This window comes from Phyllostomus hastatus, unplaced genomic scaffold (genome assembly GCF_019186645.2).
Source record: "Phyllostomus hastatus isolate PE091 unplaced genomic scaffold, TTU_PhHast_1.1 phas_scaffold_12, whole genome shotgun sequence".
Taxonomy (NCBI): Eukaryota; Metazoa; Chordata; class Mammalia; order Chiroptera; family Phyllostomidae; genus Phyllostomus; species Phyllostomus hastatus.
In genome coordinates, this window is record NW_025334007.1 from 7,832,501 (window position 1) to 7,853,139 (window position 20,639).

Below are 20,639 nucleotides of genomic sequence, written 5' to 3' on the forward strand. Positions count from 1 at the left end.
AAGATTCTTTGGCCTCAGGCATTACGCAGTCTCTTAAACTGCCTCCTTGCCAATCACTAAAGCCATACTTTGAAGAATTACATGACCCCTCTACTTAAGCAAGTGGCTTCTGGGGTAAAATGACTAGGAACAAGCGCCTTCTTAAATATGCCGCTTAAAATATCAGATTGTCAAAGGAGACAGACCCCATGATTTCTCATTCCAGGGGCCCAAACCATTACCAAACCACGAGACCATCAGCATCCAGTCAGCAATGCTGTGGTTTTCCCCTTGAGAGAGACCCCTTGTGGAGAATGATAAACCAGAAGCAAAGATAATTAGCAAGTGGTAGAGCACTCCTACACAAAGGGGACTGATTAAAGTGGAGCACTGCTCACCTGGAAGAAAGCGCCCATCCACTAGCATGTGCATAAATGCACTTCAACATTTTCACAATATTTTGGAGACGATGAAAGAGGAAAGGCTAATCACAGCTTCAGAGCTCTAGTAGACAAAAGGCTGGGCACATGGCAGAAACGGGATCCAAAAATCCACAATGGGACAGTGATGGGCTGGGCACAGCAAGGGGAGGTTTCACAGGGTTCACTGGAAGGTCTCCGCCACACACAGTGCTGGTTGGCCTGCAACTGCCAGTCTACTCTCTCTCTGTAGGAACAAAAAATCTATTCCATCCATGGGAATAATTTCTGGCCCATGAAATGTAAGCAGGAATGTGAGGTGGAACTTCTAGGAAGGCTGACAAAAGAGTTGACGTGGCTTGGGAGGTGCATCCTTTTGACCCTTCAGCTTTTTCTCTGTCTTGTGGCGTGTGATGGTTTGAAGGGGCTTGTGTAACCGTCTTGAACGACACTGTTGACCTTGAGGGCGGAAGCCTGGCATAGCTGATGATGGAGCAGGGCAGGAGTCGGTGCCCCTGAAGACACTGTGGAGCTACCATAGCAATCTTGGACAGCTCACACCTGGATTTTGGCCACATGACACACTAGTGATGTTTCTTGGATAGAGAACTGAATGTCTATTCTGTTGAAGCTACTGTTATACTTTTGGTCTCCATTTCCTTCAGCTCAGTACAATTCCTACTTGTTATGGGTTGAACTGTATCCCTAACAATATATGTTGAAGTTCTAACCCCCACCCCCAACCACAGTACCTATGAACGTGGCCTTATTTGGAAAGAAGAACTTGGCAGATAAAATCGAGTTAAGATGAGATCAGACCGCATTAGGCTGGGCCCTTGATCCAATGTGACTGGTGTCCTAAGAAGAAGAAGAAAAGACACAGAGACACACAGGCAGAGGATGGCCACATGACTACAGACTCAGAGACTACAGTGGTGCATCTACAGGCCAAGAAATGCCAAGGATTACCACACACTAGCCAAAGAGGAAAGGATGAAAGCAATGGGAAAGGAACGCTATAATCTGCTTTATGTTAAGAGAAGCTGTACATAGAATTTAGCAATTTCTGCACCAAAGAACAAGTACAATGTAGTCACAATAGAGATCCAAAGGACCCTTCATGGTGAAAACCCAGAGCCTACTGCAGGGTAACCAATGACTACATACAAATGTTTAAGACTTCCCATCATGGTGATAGGGTTCTCTTCCTGCACAATCAGTATTACTACCCTAAGGGATCACAGTGATTTTCCTAGTTTCATCTTATGCAGAAGCAAGACACTACCAGGGAGCCTGACAGCATTCTCAGTGTCCCCAACCTACTTATCAAATCGACAATTCATTCAGCCATAGTCATTTTGAAATTGTAACACAGCATGATTGTAGGTTCATTAAGAAAAATAAATAAAATAAAGATTTTATTTATTTATTTTTGGAGGGGGAAGGGAGGGAGAAAAAGAGAGAGAGAGAGAGAGAGAGAAACATCAATGTGCAGTTGCTGGGGGTCATGGCCTGCAACCCAGGCGTGTACCATAACTGGGAATCGAACCTGCGACACTTTGGTTCGCAGCCCATGCTCAATCCACTGAGCTACTCCAGCCAGGCAATAAATAAAATCTTTTAAAAAAGAATGGAAATATTAGTAAGAAAACTTTAACTTAGTTTAAAATCTTAGTTCTATAATGAAAACTAAACAAAACTTACGCTTTCTTTTTTGGTGAATTACATAATACAGAATCCCCTGTGCGTTCAGTTCACAGCCATACAGATTTGGTCACCTTAAGAAGTCATAACCATGTCCTTAAATAAGGAGCTATTAAAATATTTACTCTCTGACTTGGTTAAGTCCTGTCTCTGTCAGCAGTGTGGGAAAGGGTTATATTCATTTAAGAACTTATGTAGACCTCGGAGTTGTCATTCCCGTATTTATTTGCAGTTTACATGTAGCACAAAATAACCAGCAATTTGTAGATTGTTAATTCCCATGAACCTAAGAAAACTTCACTGATTTTTTATAAAATATCTGAGCAGAGAGACATATCTAAGAGAACAGAGAGACCCTAAGAACAAAATTGTCCAAGCTTTCTTCTCATAACTCTGGCAACATGAGCCAGAAGAAGAGCCAGCTTTTATATACCAAGTCAGTTCTGGAAAATGCTCAAGCCAACTGCAACCCAAGACTAAATGACAGTAGATTTATTATGTGAGGATGAGACCGGCACAGTAAGAAGCAAGCGCTTTACTCTCAAATTTGAACGTGTCAGGCAATAGGAAAGCAGTGCTTTTGTCCAAACGGATATTTGCAAGTGACTATTTTTGCCCATGGATATCAATTTTATATAATTTAGGTAATGTTAAACCAGGTTTATCAATAAGGACATGTCCTGTTCATTGATGTATACTCAGTACCTAGCAAAGTGCCTAAAATATAGGTGTTCAATAAATAATTCTTAAATGAGAGAATATGATTGAGACACAGCCACCCAGAGCTTAAAAACCAAATAAGCTTAAATCTTGCGAAATTAACACCTTAGAAGCCCTATGATAATTATAATGATCCGGCCCATCACACCACTAATTTGGGAACTTCTCTAAAACTACAGCAGGTCCTCGAATAACATCGTTTTGTTATATGTCAATGAGATGCCAGAGGAACTTAACTCTTGTCTATGTCAATTAGCCCATGGTAAAACTGGTTTCATTATACATCATTTCGCTTAAGGTCACAAAACTCAACTGACGATGTTAAGTGAGAACTTACTGTATCTCTAGAAAGATGTAGCTTTTTCCTACCAGGAAAGCCTAGGAACCTCATAAATAGAATTAAGAAATTCCCCACTCATCACTAGCAATTCAAAATGAGCTGCAGAAGAATGGGCTCAGTCCACTGTCAAGGTCCCTGTGAGGAATGGCTAAGGGCAGTATCACCAACCAGGATGTTGTGGACCTCCAGTTATTCCCCAGGGTCATGTTCTGAGCTGCAATATGACCCAAGGAGCTAAGCTAGAAAAGCTTCTCTCTGGGATGGGTAGTGGAGAACTTCGAGAAATGCCTGTCTAAAATGCCACCATTTTTGAGGACAAGGATATGAAGGGAAAAAATTATTTCAAAATTCCTGTGTTGGCTCACTCATTTAAAAAGGATAATAAATGATCAAAGATAACTGGATGTATTAAACCCCGACCAGTAACATCATCAACGTGTACTGGAAGGTTACCAATCTACTGCTATACACTTTCCTTTAACTTTCACCAAGAATGCAATCATAAAACTGACTGACTTTCTAAGAAGTAATTCAATTTTCAGTGAACTTCACTTGATGAGCTAGATGTTAAAGGCTCAAAGGCAGCATGGGTTCTTGAAGCGAGGTGATTCCCCTGGAGTCTACAATTGGATTGATGACTCACACTAAATAGACATACTCTTGTTCACTTTCTGCACGTGCAGATGCAAGTCTTGCGATGAGACTGACGTAAAATGAATTTGCTATGACAGCTAACTCTCATTTTGTGTTCTGTATTTTTCAAAAAAAAATCTACATTCTACTTTGTTAATTATCGAAGCTCTACAAAATTAGGCAAGGAACATTTATACTATCAAATTAGTTAAACATAAATGAATGATAATGTTCAAATACTTCAAAGGTGGTGCTGAAACTGGTCCACTCATCAAGTACTGGTTACAGTGTAAGTTGGGATAACACATTAACAAAGCAATTTGACAATACAAATTATGACCACGCTGTATTTATGCATTTTGATATGTACTGTCAATAAGAATTTATCCTAAATATTTCAAATAACAAAAAATAATTCAAGCAGGAAAATATTAGTTACAATTTTCCAGTAAAGAGACAGTAAAAGTAGCCTAAAACACCCAATGAGAGGGCTGGTCAAATTGGCATTTAAAAATTTTGGCACTCCTGGCTGGCGTAGCTCAGTGGATTGAGCGCGGGCTGGGAACCAAAGTATCCCAGGTTCGATTCCCAGCCAGGGTACATGACTGGGTTGCAGGCCATGACCCCCAGCAACCGCACATTGATGTTTCTCTCTCTCTATCTCCCTCCCTTCCCTCTCTAAAAAATAAATAAATAAAATATTAAAAAAAAAATTTTGGCACTAAAAATTAAGTGGCAACACAGATGGGTGCTTTTGACAAAAGATAAACATGATACAAAAGCATATTTTCATTATGATTGAAAATACATAAAACGTAAAGTGGATAGGCAAAAGAACAAGGGAATACACAACAATGATGGTAGCCATTTGTAGTTCCTGAGTTCTTGCTAAATTTTGTGAAATGACAATGTATTATCTTAAATATTTTCCCAAAACTAGCCTGTGGAGCAACCATTTTCAGTGAAAAGATTTGAAATGAAAATGTGGCCAAAGAACCCTGCCTCTGGGTTAAAAACAAATAAGTAAATAAACAAGGGGTTTCCTAGTCTCACTCTCTTCCCACCAAAATCCCCACAAATCCTCGGGCCAGGTACATGCGGGAAGTGAGGCACATCTCAGTCTGGTTTGGCAAGGCAGGCTGCACAGCCTGTGACGTATCTGCAATAAGCGCGTTTCACTTGGGCTAGCCCAGAGTCCGCCAGATGTACTTGATCACAAAACCCTCTTTGCACAGAAGACCTTCGCACATTCCTCTCCCCACAGTTTGGGAGATGGTGCCTGGGCTGATGGTGGTCAAAGGAAATTACCAGGAAGACGTTTCCAGGCCATGTGCTCCCCAGCTGGGAGTCACTAATGACAGTGCCTGCCTTATCCCGCAGGTGTATGTATTAAGGTAGAGAAAAAGCTCGACAACGGCTGATCTATGCTGCTACCTAGAAACAATGGAATGCCATACAAATAAACCCTTTCGGGGACTGGTTTGGGAGGTTTTCTGGCCCTTACAATAGGGGTTCTGATGTAGTCCAAAGATTAATAGCCAGTTTCTACAAAGGAATGGTTATCTCTTCTCTGTCATTATGAGATGGCAACCAAAGAAATATGAGTGACCCATATGAGAATTAATTTCTCTTTTAGACATAAATATAGCACTGTTCATACATGAAAAAACAAGGTATATATTTTTTTAGGTCTGGATATTTTTAAAGTGTGCATGCGGTAGTGGGATGTCTCTACCAAGCAAATTCCAAGTATCTACTTCCCAGAGCTGAGAAATGGGCAAACACAGTTTCCCCACCCCTCAACACACACAGTGCCTTTGGCATTGTTTATGCCACCGTTACCTCTGCTCGAAGTGTAGCTTTCATGCAGACTTGGCAAAGAGGTCCATTTCGGGAGAACTGAAGGGGAAGGTGCCGAATTCGATTTCGACATGTTGGCTCCTCACAAATCAACCAGCCCTGCAGAGAAAAGAGAGAACACTTCAGTCCTTTCACCACCTCCACAGACACAAACAAAAACCCCTTCATTATCAGGATACGCTCAGGTCAGTCAAACCTTCCTTAGAGATTCTGAAATAGCTCATTACCTTTCTTTGCTGATGTGTTCACTTGATCTGTGCCCCAAACTTAAAAGCTAGGTAACTCATAATGTTTTACAAAAAGATTATATGAGATATTATTTTTTCTTAAAATATAACCCCCTCCACAATCAAATATCCCCCAATAAAAACTTATATAATTGCGCGCAGATGTAAACCAAGGGGTCTTAGTTCACTAGTGCAGACCATTACCAAAGTAAAGAATATACCATAGAAATAAATGACTTTCCCAACAGCTGAGTAACTGCTGATTACTCAATGGCTGTGATCAGTTTCCTTCTCCACCACAAGAGCACAACGGTACTTGCTTTACAGGTTTGTTGTGGTTGTGATGTAACACACTCAGAGTGCTCAGAACTACACTTGGCTTAGAGAAACATTGACAAAACGTAAGCAACACTTTCATGTAAATTAAAACATATTTCTAAAAATTTATTTATGTATTCATCTAATTTTAATTTATAGAGAGAAGGGAAGGGAGGGAGAAAGAGAGGGACAGAAACATTGATGTGAAAGAGAAACATCGATTGGTTGCCTCTCATACCCTCCCTGACCAGGGACCGAACGTGCAGCCTAGGCACATGCCAGGACCGGGAATCAAACCAGCAACGTTAAGCTTTGCAGGACAATGCTCCAACCAACTGAGCCACACCACTCGGGGCAATGCATATTCCTTTACATATGTTCTCTGGAGGCATAAAACTGGCTGCCATGTTTTCAAGGACAACATCAACTGACCACCCTTTTCCCGTCATTTCAAATAGTCACTGTCCACTTATCTGCACACTTTCCTCCTGTGGTTACTCTCCTTTGCTGCTCTTGTGTGAATTTTCTCATAGAGATGTGATGACAATATGCCCATGATGGTAAGTCAGCATTGTTTGCTATAAAACATATCTGTTAAACCAGGAAGACAAGACTGCACAAATAGGGTTGAGCAAAACTCAGGTGCTCTGGGGGCTTTAGTGCTACACATATTGGCCATAATAAGCCTAAGGCAAATTAGGGGGTATAAAGGCGTATATATGTTCCCTTCTTGCATGGGTTCCTACTCGAGGAGCTGCAAGTAGGGAGCTGACTGTCTTTGGGCAGTAGAGTGTTTGGAGAGGCAGAACTTCTGAACTGGTCTTGAGGAGTAAGTAGAAGTCTGGTAGGTAGAGAAGGCAGGAAAGACAACTGAGGCAGAAAGAACATGTGCAAAAGTATGAAGGCCAGAGAGAGCTGTGCGTGATATTCTGAAGAAAGACATCAGTGAGCTCTGGCAAGTGTGCCTTGGCTGGAGCGTAGTTCTGTAACTGAAAGGTTGAGAGTTCGATCCCTAGTCAGGGCACATGACTAGGTTGATGGTTCGTTCCCACAACCATCTGGCCCCAGTCTGGGGCCATATAGGAGGCAACCAATTATTGCTTCTCTCTCACATCGATGTTTCTCTCTCCCCCTTCCTCTGTCTCTAAAAGCAATGAAAAAAAAAATGTCCTCAGATGAGGATAAAAAAAAGAAAACACATCAGTGACATGTTTGACTACGTTCCCTGTTTCTAAACTGAGCAACCTTTAGGCTTTTTTCTCCTGAGAGGACAGCAGTGTGTATACAATTGTTGCTTAATTACATTGGGACCTTTGCCTGCCATTTATTAATATGGTCACACAGCATTAATCCAAAGCTGCAGGATGTCCCCATTCCTTGCTGTGCTAAAGAACATCATTCGGAATTGGCTCTTCTTGGAAACAGCTACAACCAAACTCAAGGGAAAGCACTTGAAACCAGTTCTTCCAGCTCCATGAATGACTTTTACCCCACAAAAAGTGCAACATAAAATTTTTGATTAAAACAAAATATGCTACCTTTAAAGAATATAAAATTCATCTAGTCAATACATTCACAGTAAGCTTCACTCCCACCTTCAGTCAACAGGCTGAGCTATTCATATTTAAGTTGAACTTTTCAGGTACAGGGTCTCAAGGAGTCCTTATGAAGTCTTTAATACATGCCCAGAACTATATTTAACATTGTGGAGAATAGGTAAAGAGCTCCCAGGTACAGAGTTTCAGGAAATTGCAATCTAAACAGGAAAACAAGGTCCATACACACAAAGAAAAAGCAATTCAGTATGGTCTGGCTTTAAGAAGCAAGTTGTATGGTACCATCTATAAATGCAAAACACCACAGAGAAGGGATGGAGTCATGTGGACCCCACCTATCTTAGACAACTACTATCGCAGCAAAAGACAAGAAACTAAAATAAAGAATCAATGGTTCTGGGTCACAGGGAGCTGTTCTACAATTCCTAGGGCCTAGGACCACATTTTCTTGATTGAAGGACACATCTTTATTCACATCTTAATATTTCCAAAACTCAAGATGCATTTACAATTGGCATGTACATTTAATGATGTATTTATATTTCCTTCGAAAAAGCTGTTAAGACTGTAGCTCACAATCAATGGCCGCTCAGAATTAAAGAAACATCATACTTTGGTTTAGCCTGTGCTAGGTATGGAGAACACAGGGCGGGACAGTGGGGCTAATAGCAGCAGCAGTTTTAAATGCAGCCTATAAACACCAAAGGTCAGACTAGCTGTTTCTGGAAGTAACCAATTAGGCATATTAAGAAAGGAAACAGTAGGCTCCAAGCAAACCAGGTATGAAAAATGTAGGACTGGATGACTCCTTTTTTATTCATTTGAATTTGATACATTTGCTACCTGAGGCTTTATACGCTTTGGAATGTGTTTCAGTGAACAGTGCCAACCATAGCTGTAATTCACTCAATTCCAAGCATAATTTTTAATAAGTAAGCAAAGAGGTAACAACTATTATGTTTTTTTTAATATTTTATTTATTTATTTTTAGAGAGGGGAAGGGAGGGAGGAAGAGAGGGAGAGAAACATCAATGTGTGGGTACATCTCACATACCCCCCTACTGGGGACCTGGCCCACCACCCAGGCATGTGCCCTGACTGGGAATCAAACCTGCGACCCTTTGATTCGCAGGCTGGGGCTCAATCCACTGAGCCACATCAGCTGGGGCACAACTATCATGTTATGATACGATAAATTATTAAGCAGTAGAACACAGCCTGGAAGTTAAGACTATTTTTTTAATTTTTAAAATATAATGCTCAATAAGCTAGTTCCTTTCAGATGTTTTTGAAACTTGATTCCACCAATTTACTACAACTTTAAGACACACTAGGTGAGCTGCCAACCAGGGAGATGCTAAATTGTCACCTCACCTGCTTCTAAAGCAAATATCTAACTCTATCTCTTACTGAGTTACTAACTAAATGTCCTTTCAAATCATATAAAAAACAGATAATATAATTTGTCTAGACTTCCTACCAGTTATAATTAACATTAAAGAGGCCTTTTCTTCTTTGTCACCTCTCTCTATTCAGTACTTATTTGGGTTTGTTTGTACTTACTATCTGTTAATCTCCCTTTACAAATGACAACAATAACTCATGCTATTATGCATGGAAATTAAACATGCTGATAACTGTGAAGGGAACTGGGGCTGAAAAAATATTAAAGCCTGTAACTCTTTATGCTTCTTGTTTTATTTTGATAATTGAGCTTTTGGTCATGGGCTATTTTAAACAAAACTCTTCTATGGGGGAAATAGGCCCTAATCATATTCAATATATTCTTTGCTTCCATTCACCTTAGTTAAGTACATTTTGGTTAACCCTTTGTTCACCCAACAAATAATAACAGACTGTACTAAATCTATCTTTGAAAGAACATTTTTGTTGTTAAAAAAAATATGCCAGGTCTTTGAAAATATTCCGTGATGGGGCAAATCATGTACCGCAAGATCTCATTGAGAATTTCACCTCTCGTGGGTGTTGAAAACAAAAGAAATGAAAATACTAACATTGTATAAATTCATTTTGAATTATTACTCACAGAGAGAAAACTAAACTTATTTTCATTTCCCATGCTGGGAAATAATGTACAGCCCAAAACTACATTGCTAAGTCAATTGAAGGAAAAAAAAAAACTTAATAATGTAGTTTTTTGTAAGTACAACCTATAAAAAGGTTTGGGCTTTACAAAAAAACATTTTATTTATTTATTTTTAGAGAGAGGGGAAGAGAGGGGGGGGAGAGAGAGAGAGAGAGAGAGAGAGAAACAGTGATGTGAGAAAGAAACATTGACCAGCTGCCTCCCATACACACCACAACAGGGGACTGAACCCGCAACCCAGGCATGTGCCCTGACCGGGAATTGAACCAGCAACCTCTCACTCTGCAGAATGATGTCCAATCCACTGAGCCACACTGGTCAGGGCAAAAGGTTTGGGCTTTAATAAAAACCTCCAGAACCACTAAGAATGTTATCTACTATCCAAATATGTCCATTTTATTATGCAATGTCACGCCAAAGTGGCAAACTGTCATAACCCACAGAAATAAGGTCATTAACATACTTTGTATGTTTTATACTTTCGTGTACATATTTCTGCATCCCTCTTTTATGGACATACACATTTTGGAAGGTTTGCAAAAATAAAAATATTCTCAATTTTATATAATATACATACATATAGATGTGTGTATATAAAATAAATAAAAAACAAATATATATAAATAAAAGAAATAAGGCTATTAAGTTAGTTTTCAGTTGGGTATCGTAATCATGTTTATAAGTACAGGGTTCAAGAGAGGTGAAGGCAGCCTGGCCAATAGCAAGGCAAAGACTCTCAAAAACATGCAAAGATCTATCACCTGCTGTTTTAGTCTCAGCATCACTAATTCCCTGAAATCATTGTGTAGGAAATTGTGTCACATGCCAATTAGTTATGATTGCTGAATTGTATTTCTGACGCCTCAACTGAAATGGTTTTGTCTGCACGTGCTACAAAGGGATCGATTTCCACTTGTAACTGAGGCATTCCTATCAGTTGTCCCTTTAACACAGACTACTATTCATTTGTGTATGCTTGTGTTTTTAGAAGGATGCACACACAGAAATCACCTAGACATGCAAATGTGGTGTATAGGAGGCACTCAAAAATATCTTTTGAATACAGTAGCCCCACCCCCATCCATGGTTTTGCTTTCCGTGGTTTCAGTTTCCTGTGGTCAACCCCAGTCTGAAAACATTAAATGGAAAATTCTGGAAGTTCTAAATCGTGTGCTGTCCTGGTAAGTTTGATAAACTCTTAAGCAGTCCCGCTCCATCCAGCCCAGGACGAGAATCATCCTTTTGTCCAGTGACTCCACACTGTACACACTTGCTGCCCATTAGTCACTCAGTAGCCATGTTGGTTATCAGATGACTGGAGGTACCACAGTGCTTTTGGGCAAGTAACCCTTATATTCCTTAACTTTTATTCACACAACTTATTTTACAGTATTGTGCTATAGTTGCTCTATTTTATTAGTTATTGTCAATCTCTTACTGTGCCTAATTTATAAATTAAACTTTATCGTAGGTATGTATGTATAGGAAAACAATATATATTATATAGGGTTTGGTACTATCTGGTATTCCAGGCATCCACTGGGGGTCCTGGAACATATCCCCCATAGATAAGGGGGGACCTTTGTAAGTGAATGAATAAAAGCAAAAAAAGAAAAATGTACAAGGGCAAATTCATGGAAAATAATAAAGGTCTAAAATTCACGGTAGTTCTTACTCTTGAATCAAGTACGTGTTGGGTCCTTCTCCCAGTTCCAATCAGTCACACAGCCTGCCCCCTGGTCTTACAGTCCTATAAGCAGCAGACCTCACAGTTGATTCACGGCAATAGCCCCCTACCTGGTTTCCCTGACTCTACTCTCTCCCACAGCCAATTCAAAGACAGGCCAAGTGCGATTTTGTCAGGCATCTCCATTCCCATCATCCAACTGTATACCTTCCACAGAGTATTACGAAGGCATGTTACGGTTTGGCTTTCCAGTCTTTACAGCTTCATCCCATTCCTCCTTTCTCACCATTCTCTTACACAAACTCTTTGCCCCATCTGTCTTCTTTTCTCACTATCCTCATCACATTTTGTTTAATGCCACCTCCTTGTCTTGAATCATGCTGTGGAACACAGGTGGCAAACATAGGGCCTGTGGGCCAAACCAGGCCCTCCACCTTGTTTCTACCCAGGAGCAGCACTGAGCTCTTTGCTTAACTGTGAAGTAGTTACATTTAAAGTTGCATTCGGCCCTTTGAAGGCAACCGTGAGGCTGATGTGCCACCCCCACCCCCCCCCCCGTGAAAATAAGTTTGACACCCCTGCTGTATAAGCTCTGCCTACAGTGCCTACTCCTTGAACACTTCATTCCTCTCCTATGATATTTTTCCAACCCTCATGGACTTCTCATATCCCAGCTACAACTGAGCACACAAATGCTTTGCACTGTCCCTGAATTACCTTATTTTTACCTCCTTAAATGGAGGGTCAGGCCCTCAGAAAATGACTTGTTTTGGAATTGGTAGTGTCCCCCACAGTCTCTAACACAAAGGTTCACACTTGATGAAGAATACAGAGTTGAGGTTATGAAAAACTACACTTGTGTGTGGTTTCCTCTCCCAATTTACGAGGTATGTCCAGAAAGTATCCAGCCATGCAATATGAAAAATAGAGGTGTTTATCAAAGAAGATACAAGATACATTGTACATAGGACAATGACGCCTCAGTCCCCTGCAAAATAGGCACCTTGGGACCTCACACAGGTCTCCCAATCACTATCAGCTCCCTGTCCGATTTTTGTGAATCTCATCAGTGGTGTAAAATCTCTTCCCTTTCAAAGGTGATTTTAGTTTGGGGAAAAGCCAGAAGTCACAGGGCACCAAATCTGGACTGTAGGGGGCCTAAGTCACCTGGATGATTTGATGTTTTGCCAAAAAACTCTGCACAAGGCATGATGCATGAATGAGTATATCATCATGATGAAGCTGCCAATCACCAGCTGCCCATAGCTGCAACTTCTGAATCATCTGAATAGTTTCCGTGGAGGAATGTTCAAGCTTAATGCAAAATTTGATGCAGATTTGTTACTCAACTCACCCATCATTTTGAATGCAAAGGCCATACAGTGTACACGCTCACTCAATGGCATGTACTGCCCCCACTGACTAATACAGTGAAGTCATTGTTGCTCACGTATGCACATTCCAGCCCATTATCCTTGGCCGCCAGGTTACACTGATGACGTGTACACCATTTTTGTTATATTAAGAATGGCTGGACCTTTTCTGGACAGACTTCATCATATTAACGGGTAATTTTGCATAAGTCTCCAAACCTTTCTCTGAGCCTCAGTCTCCTTGTCTATAAAATACGAATAATACTTATCCTATTAGAGTTGTTAAGAACATCAAATAAGAAAGCCCACACAGAATTCAATAGATGTAAAATATTATTATCCTATATATGCCTCCAGTAAATCAGCTGTATTTTACAGCTGACAATACACTATTAAAGATGTACTATTCTAACCAGGGAAGAGTCAGGTCAGTTTCTACCTGGTGCTATCTCAAGACAGAGAATCCCAATGATGAATAACGGGTAAGATTAGGTAAAACTGCATCTCAATTTGACCGCAAAATAATACAACTATGTAGTCAGCATAAGTGAAATGTTCAGGTTTTTCATCACAGAACTATACTGGATTTGAAGTTACAGATGGCAGACTGGACAGTGAGGGAAGAGGAGGTGGTCTTCGCTTTAGTTGGGGTTCACAGAGATTTTCAAGAGGCAACGCAATGAAGTAATGCAGTGATGTGTGATTTAAATTGTAATGGCTCTCCAGGAGTGCGATGACAGGGTCACAGGGCCAGGCCTGCCAGCATGCATGTTCTTAAAATTCACCGTATTATTACTATTTTTCTGTACTAGCCTTAACTGTCCCTCTCCCCAAACTAGATGCACTTTGAGAACACCAAACTCCCATTTTACCTTAAACCATTTATAATTGTTCTGGGGTTCCCTTGTAGCCACAGTTTTCTGTCACAGAATTATCCCCGATGTAAAATGGGTCTTCTTATAGACAGTGCACAGTATGGGACTACAGCTGCCTTTGAAAATGACATGTTGTGATTTCGGATTTCCAGAAATATCAAAAAACAAATTGCTTTCTGACCCACATTTACACCCAAAATGGGGAGAAATTTTTCCTAAGATCTCTAGGGGAAGTTTTAACAGGAACATAATTTTGCTTTTAAAGTTAAATTTTCCACACTGCAGCATGCTGGCATGTCAAAGAGTACTTATTAAGTCACAGAAAGGTGCCAGAGTAGGAGATGAAAGAGCAAATCAGAAAAAATACATACATAAACTATTCACCAAAGTTAACACAAAAATATTTTTAACAAAATTATCAAACAAAACAGTTGTGGAAAGTGCCTTGCTGGTCAATGTAAGATTTTGAAATATTATTAAAATTGATTTTTAAAGTAAGACATCTCTTTAAATGAACAGTCACATGTCATTTCATCCAAGTTATTTGAAACTTATTGATCTTATCATTTGTACAAGGACCAGACTCTGCTATCAGTTTGCTGAAAGGATAATGGAGCACTCCCAAACTGTTATGATAGGTGAGATGCGAATAGTGGTCCTCATTTAAACACACAGAATGGCACTACAAGTGGACAAATTCCCACCTCAGCAATTGTATATTGCATGATAAATGAGCAAGTTGTTCTGCTTTGCCTCACATCAAATCCAATATCATAGCCTTGTTATTTTAATTTGCAATCAGAGGTTGAGCATCAGAAGATGTACCTGAAGGACATTAAAGAGCCCCATGCAAACCATCTTCTCCTGCTATACTGTGGGCAGAGAAAGCCAACAATTACCAGCAATTTTTATTTTACCACTGTAGGACAATACCAGAACAGTTAAAATTGTCTCCATGCAAGCAACTGGGGAAAATATACTTAAAATGACTTTATATGGAAAATCACATTTTGGGAGGGGGGGAGTTCAATGGGGGACATGTATCTTTCTGTATGGGCAGCTAAAAATCTCTCTAAGTATATTCAAGCCCATTCTATAAAATACTCTCCCTATTCATCCAACTCAAAAGCAAGCTACATTCTTAGGCTATAATAGGTCACAACTAAGTACACAGTACCTTGCTTCAGAAATAATTTCGCTTTGTCTGTCAACTGTCAACAAAGCACAAAGAGCTCATGCAACCCAGCCGTGTACTGTGGATGTTAGAGATGTAACAAAATACAAATAATAAGAATACAAGATTTGTGAGCGGCCCTGCTTTCACTTTATATGAGAAACTGAAAGCATTTTCCTCTCCACATTCCATTAATCTCTATTGTATTACAAATTTTTTTCACAAAAGACTTCTTTTTCCTATGTGAAGCTACAAGTAACTTGGGGATGTAATATTCCAGCCGCGATGAATGTCCAACTTTCCAACATGAATGGTTATAAATGGATGTGCCAGTTAAGGCATATAGTTATTTCAACAAAGAAAAGGAATAAAAGAATCAAATGGGATGAGATGGTAAAATGGCTACACTGGTGCTTATATTATTATTTTCATTTGAAGCCTCTAAGAAAAATTGTTAATTATTTCCACTACCCTTGCTCTCAAGTTTTCTCATTCTTGAAAAAATATCACCCTCCCTATATAAACAGACTTAGAATAAACTTCAAAAGTATGTCCTGGCTGATGTGGTTCAGTGGATTAAGCACCGGACTGTGAGCCAAAGGGTCACCAGTTCGATTCCCAGTCAGGGCACAGGCCTGGGCTGTGGGCCAGGTCCCCAGGAGGAGGTGTGGGAGAGGCAAAACACACTGATGTTTCTCTCCCTCTCTTCCTCCCTCCCTTACCCTCTGTCTAGAAATAAATAAGTAAAATCTTTTTAAAAACTTAAGAAAAACACAAAAGTAAACTCAAGGTTTAGTTTCATCAATATGTACCCAGAAAAAAAGACTGGAAGGAAATACTCTAAAATGCCATCACTGGTTACCTGTAGGTGGTTTCTTCTGTTTCTGTATTTTCTAAAATTTCTACAAGCATATATTGTTTTTTATAATCAGAAAACCGTTATTAAGGCGGGAAGACACAGTTTTGACAAGAGCTTTCAATATAAGCAAATCACTAATCCATCTGAAAAATATCTTGAGCTATACCATGTGTTTTATTGTGACCAAGATGAATTTTCCAGGAATGTGCTTATGATAAAAGGGAGGGGGGCACATAAAATAGTGTTTTCTTTAAAACATTTTATACTAGTTCCAAAATTTCAAAAATGGGTCAATTTAAGCCTATAAGCAGTCCTCAAGTAGAAAGTGGCAGGGCATGTATTAGTGGTATTAGAATAATTTCTTAAATTAAGCCACTCGATGAAACCCGCACTGCATTCTGGAGAATGTGATCTGGACACTTTTCTTTATGATGTTGGATCTATGAAGGTAGGTGATAAACCAGTTTTAAAGAGAGGCATTTTGTTCCATGTCTCCTCCCCTGACTTTATTCAGTATACACGTGGATCAGTTCATGTCCAGGGTAGGAATCAAATTTTTAAAAATTCCATCAGGAGGACATGCTATAAGCTTATTATGAGCAGAGTTTCTTTTCTTGGCTCAAGTCTAGCTAAAAGTAATTTTTACTGTTTGTTTGCTTGCAGGCTAGAATTTATCAGTATGGGTTACTGTGATGCGCCTTTGGGTAAGGAGCAAACAAATGTTAAAATGAACTATACACAAAATTGCCTTAAAGGGCATCTTAAAATCAGAATAGCGTTCAAACCATCACCAGGCAATGTTTGTTCATTTAACTTTAATTATTTTCTCCTCGAGAACGGTACTAATGAAACTGAATATCTTGCATGGTTTCGAAGGACTGTTTGAATAGTCTGTAAACAGAACTAAGGGTAGACAAGAGATCTGGCTGAGCCAGGGGGTTGCTAGGTGATGTAGAATGTAAACTCACAAACTTGTTAAGGTTTGCCTTGCTTTCATGCCACTTTCACACACTCTCAAAAGTTTTGAGACTTGGTTTTTCAGGTGGCCATTAAAAAAAAGAAGAGACCCCCTCCCTCTGAAATTCACTCCCCCCAGATGCTCTGCCAGATTCAGAAGAGAAGAAATCCATCCAACCTTTGGATATAACCTGGAAAACTTTGGTTTTACATAAACATAGAATCATGCATTTTGCGAATGCCCGTAATTTAAGAAACAAATCTCACAAAGGTGGATTTTTGAATTTCAAAAACACATTTCTAATCTTTTTGTATTCGACATGAAATAAAATGAAGATTTCCTTCCAGAAAACAAAAATGTGATCACGGCTTCGAGGATTCGAGCCTATAACCTTAGCACAGATTATTTTCGTGACAAGCCTTTGGGTTTAGCTACTCGTCTCTTTCCCGGCCTACACCAAGTTTGACTGCCTGTGAGGCTGCTCCCTTCGGCCCCCTCCCCCAAGCTCCTTTTTAAGTAGCTGATCAGAGATTGTCCAGTAAGAGCACTTTATTAGATCATCAGCCAGAGGGGTTCACAAGTACTGAGAGCAATGGGCTCAAATGCGGCACATCAGTTTTAATAGACCAGGGGCTACTAGTAAACTGCAGATACTGCTGAGAACTTTCCATGCACTGAACTCTTGAAAAAAGCACCGTCTCTCCAGCTTAAATGCAGCTGCCTCTTTCAATGCCGCAAATGGGTAAATTTGACAAAAAAGCCACCATTAAGACTACATGAAAGGCTCAAGACAACATCCTTTCAATGCTTTGTACTTCAGTAATCAGATGTACTTACTCACCCCCTCCCCCAAACCCGATCAAGAACTATTTCTGAATGGTAGGAAATAATTCCACTTTGTACATCTTTTAGTTAATCAAGACTTTCTATTCAGCAATTTGACCTTTTGTTCAAAACAGGATTATCAGTTTTTTCGCCAGTTACCAAGGGCGACTCGCATGGTGAACATAATTGCAATAATTTGCAAAACACCATGGCAACCCACATTACAACTAGGTAAATACTGGGCTTTTGTGCTACATTGTTATTTTCAGAGATGCTGGAGTCAAAGAACGAATGACAAATGAACACAAAATTTATATTTGCTTTGTCTCAAAAGAGAAGAAAATTGATAACAAGAATTGGGGGGAAACCGACTACAGCTGTAATTTCTAACTTGATTAATTAGGATGGTAACAGTCCTTAACAGTATATTCAACAAACAGCCCTGACTTCGTCTCTCCACCCACCTCTCTCTATACCGCTACCACTATCCCCCCCACCCCAGACAAATTTTTTCAGCTTGGAGAACAAACATCCCCCATTTGCTCTTTTCTTCAACTTAATGGAATCCTTAATTGCAGAATATTGTTCTCCTGCTCTTCACAGCAGTGAAAACGGAGAGAAAGGAGGAGAGTGCCAGGGCAGACAGGGAGCTACAGTCATTTTTCCCCTGCCTCTTCTGGACACCCCAGGCTCAGTGATGAGACGGCATTTTTCTGGTCTCAGCAGCTGTTTCGTAGCAGACAATAAAGTAAAAACTATTTAGCTTTGCAGAAAAGCCACTTCTCTCCTCTTGGCAATACAAGGTAAGTCTACACGCCGAGCTGAAGTTTCCTAATTTAAATGCCAGAACGGAAAGTGAGAAAATCCTGCTAATTTAAAAAAAAATATGAATTCTTCCTGTAAATAATTAACTGTGCTTCTGTCCAAAATGCTCTTGAAATTCATGTGTTTGCTATTTGAGGAAAATGTTCAACTATATCACCAATGTGCTGAGAAACACTTTATACTCAGAGAGAGCCCAATTCACAAGACAATCTAAAAATAGAAACTCAGTACTCAGAAATTAATACAAAAATCAAATTCATTTTGATAAACGTAGTCTCAAAAAAACTATTATCTCTCTTGTAATAAATGTGATGATTAGAAAAGTCATATCAGAATTGTTTTACTCAGGTATAAAAGGCAGGTTCTATTTTATAGTAAAGGAGCAGTTTTTTTCTCAGAGGCACAAATTCTGTTACACTGCCTCCTGTCTTGGAAACGAACAAAATAGACTTTCCATGTAAAATGTAATGTTTTGTGATGACAAGAGAAAAACACACACAGAAAGGGCTCGCAGAAGTTACACTGCCGATATCTGAAGAATAAGAAGTTCCAGGTGCACTCAACACAGCCCAGCCTGCTTTCCTCTGTCTGCCTTATAACAAGACAGAGCGAAAGGAGTTTCTCCACTGATCTGCAGCATATTACCGCTAACTTTTGAAAAATCAAATGAATCTGATGCTATAATGGGTCCGTTCTTATTTTGTCAGGGCTGAAAACTCCCAGACAGATTTCGAAGATTCAGCTTGGAGAAATCACAATACAATATTCTTCGGAATATGCCTCCGAAATTACAGATACTGTGATTTCTCCGGAGGAGCAGAAATCAAAAGAATATGACACATTAACTCCTTCTCAGTCAGTACCAACCTGTTTATACTTGGAAAATATACTTTCTTTTCTGGCTTAATTCATTCTGAATTTAACATACCTGTATTAAGTATATTCTTATCAAAAGTCCAAATGTTAAGAGGAAATGTATCCTTTAATGCCAAATAATAAAGGGTTGGACAAGCCTTCAGGACCTTTTGATCAAATAGATTTCATGACAGATCATAAAGTGAGTATAAAATCCCCATGACAGTTGAAGTTCTTTAAGAAACTGTTTCATATATATATATATGAAATACTTTATAATCTATTTGGAATATCTTCGCTTACAATATTTTCCTAATACACTTGATCCCTCCTGCCCCAATCTTTTGTGGCTTCTGTTCCAGTGGTACTTTTCCTTTTCTACCCACCCCCACCTTTGGCCAACTAAATAGGATGCTCCTTGACTTCTATTTGTGAATTGCAACATCCAACCCTTTGTAATGCCAATACATTACCCAAAGTCGAGAATGGCAAATACCTAGCAGGCCACTACATTCCACCTCCAGTTCCATCCCCGTGGCCCACGTAGGGTAAGAGGGGGCACTCACTGTGAAACCCACCTGCTATCCCTGGCCCAAATCCTTCTTGCTCTAGAATTTCCAACTCTGGCTGCACACGGGAATCACCAGGGGAGCACTTTCACACAAAATGTTGGGCACTGCCCCAGAGTTTCTGATTCAGTAGGTCTTGGGGTAGGGCCTGAGAATGTGCATCTCTAACGAGTTCTCAGGGGATACTGCTGCTGCTGGCCTGGGGACCACACTTTAAGAACCACTGGTCTGGGGTACAGAATGGGGAACTGGGATTTTAAACAGCAACCCAAGTGATTCCGACGTGCGGCCACGGCTGAGACCCACTGTCCATATTCTCATTCTCTGTTGTTTAAAGAAAACTACTGGTGACTATCTTCTGAAGAATGAACTTTATAAACAGAATTGTACTGAAAAAAATCTTTCTCTCAACTCTTTTTCATTCCACATTTACTCTTTCTTTAGATGTTATTGATGTGGTTCTCTTTTACTCTTTCCAAGTTCTCCATGCAGCATTAGAATCAGCAAACCCTCAAGCCGGATTTAATTGTATTAAAAGAGCTGACCAATTTCTACATGGTTTAGATCATGTATGCAGCTAGTTAACATCCTTCCTTTAAACAAACCAATAAACAAAGAACCTTACTCTAATGATAACAATACAGTCCCTACAGTATGAAGTGTGCTTTACTTAGGAACACAAAATTTTAGGAGTGCTGGTGGAAACAGTATCAATCTATGAGAGCAAGCACAATTACATTTTTTGACTTAACAAGTGATATGAAATATATCTAAAC

At 39.7% G+C, this 20,639-nt stretch overlaps 1 protein-coding gene across 3 annotated transcripts in view; it reads right to left on the reverse strand.

The window, feature by feature from the left end:
* POLA1 (DNA polymerase alpha 1, catalytic subunit) overlaps window positions 1-20,639 on the reverse strand; it is a 295,619-nt gene that overhangs the window by 96,791 nt on the left and 178,189 nt on the right. For all 3 annotated transcript variants that reach the window (XM_045855968.1, XM_045855967.1, XM_045855969.1), the window contains exon 35: window positions 5,638-5,754. In XM_045855968.1, coding sequence (XP_045711924.1) covers window positions 5,638-5,754 — 117 coding nt within the window. The remainder of the gene's footprint in view (window positions 1-5,637; window positions 5,755-20,639) is intronic.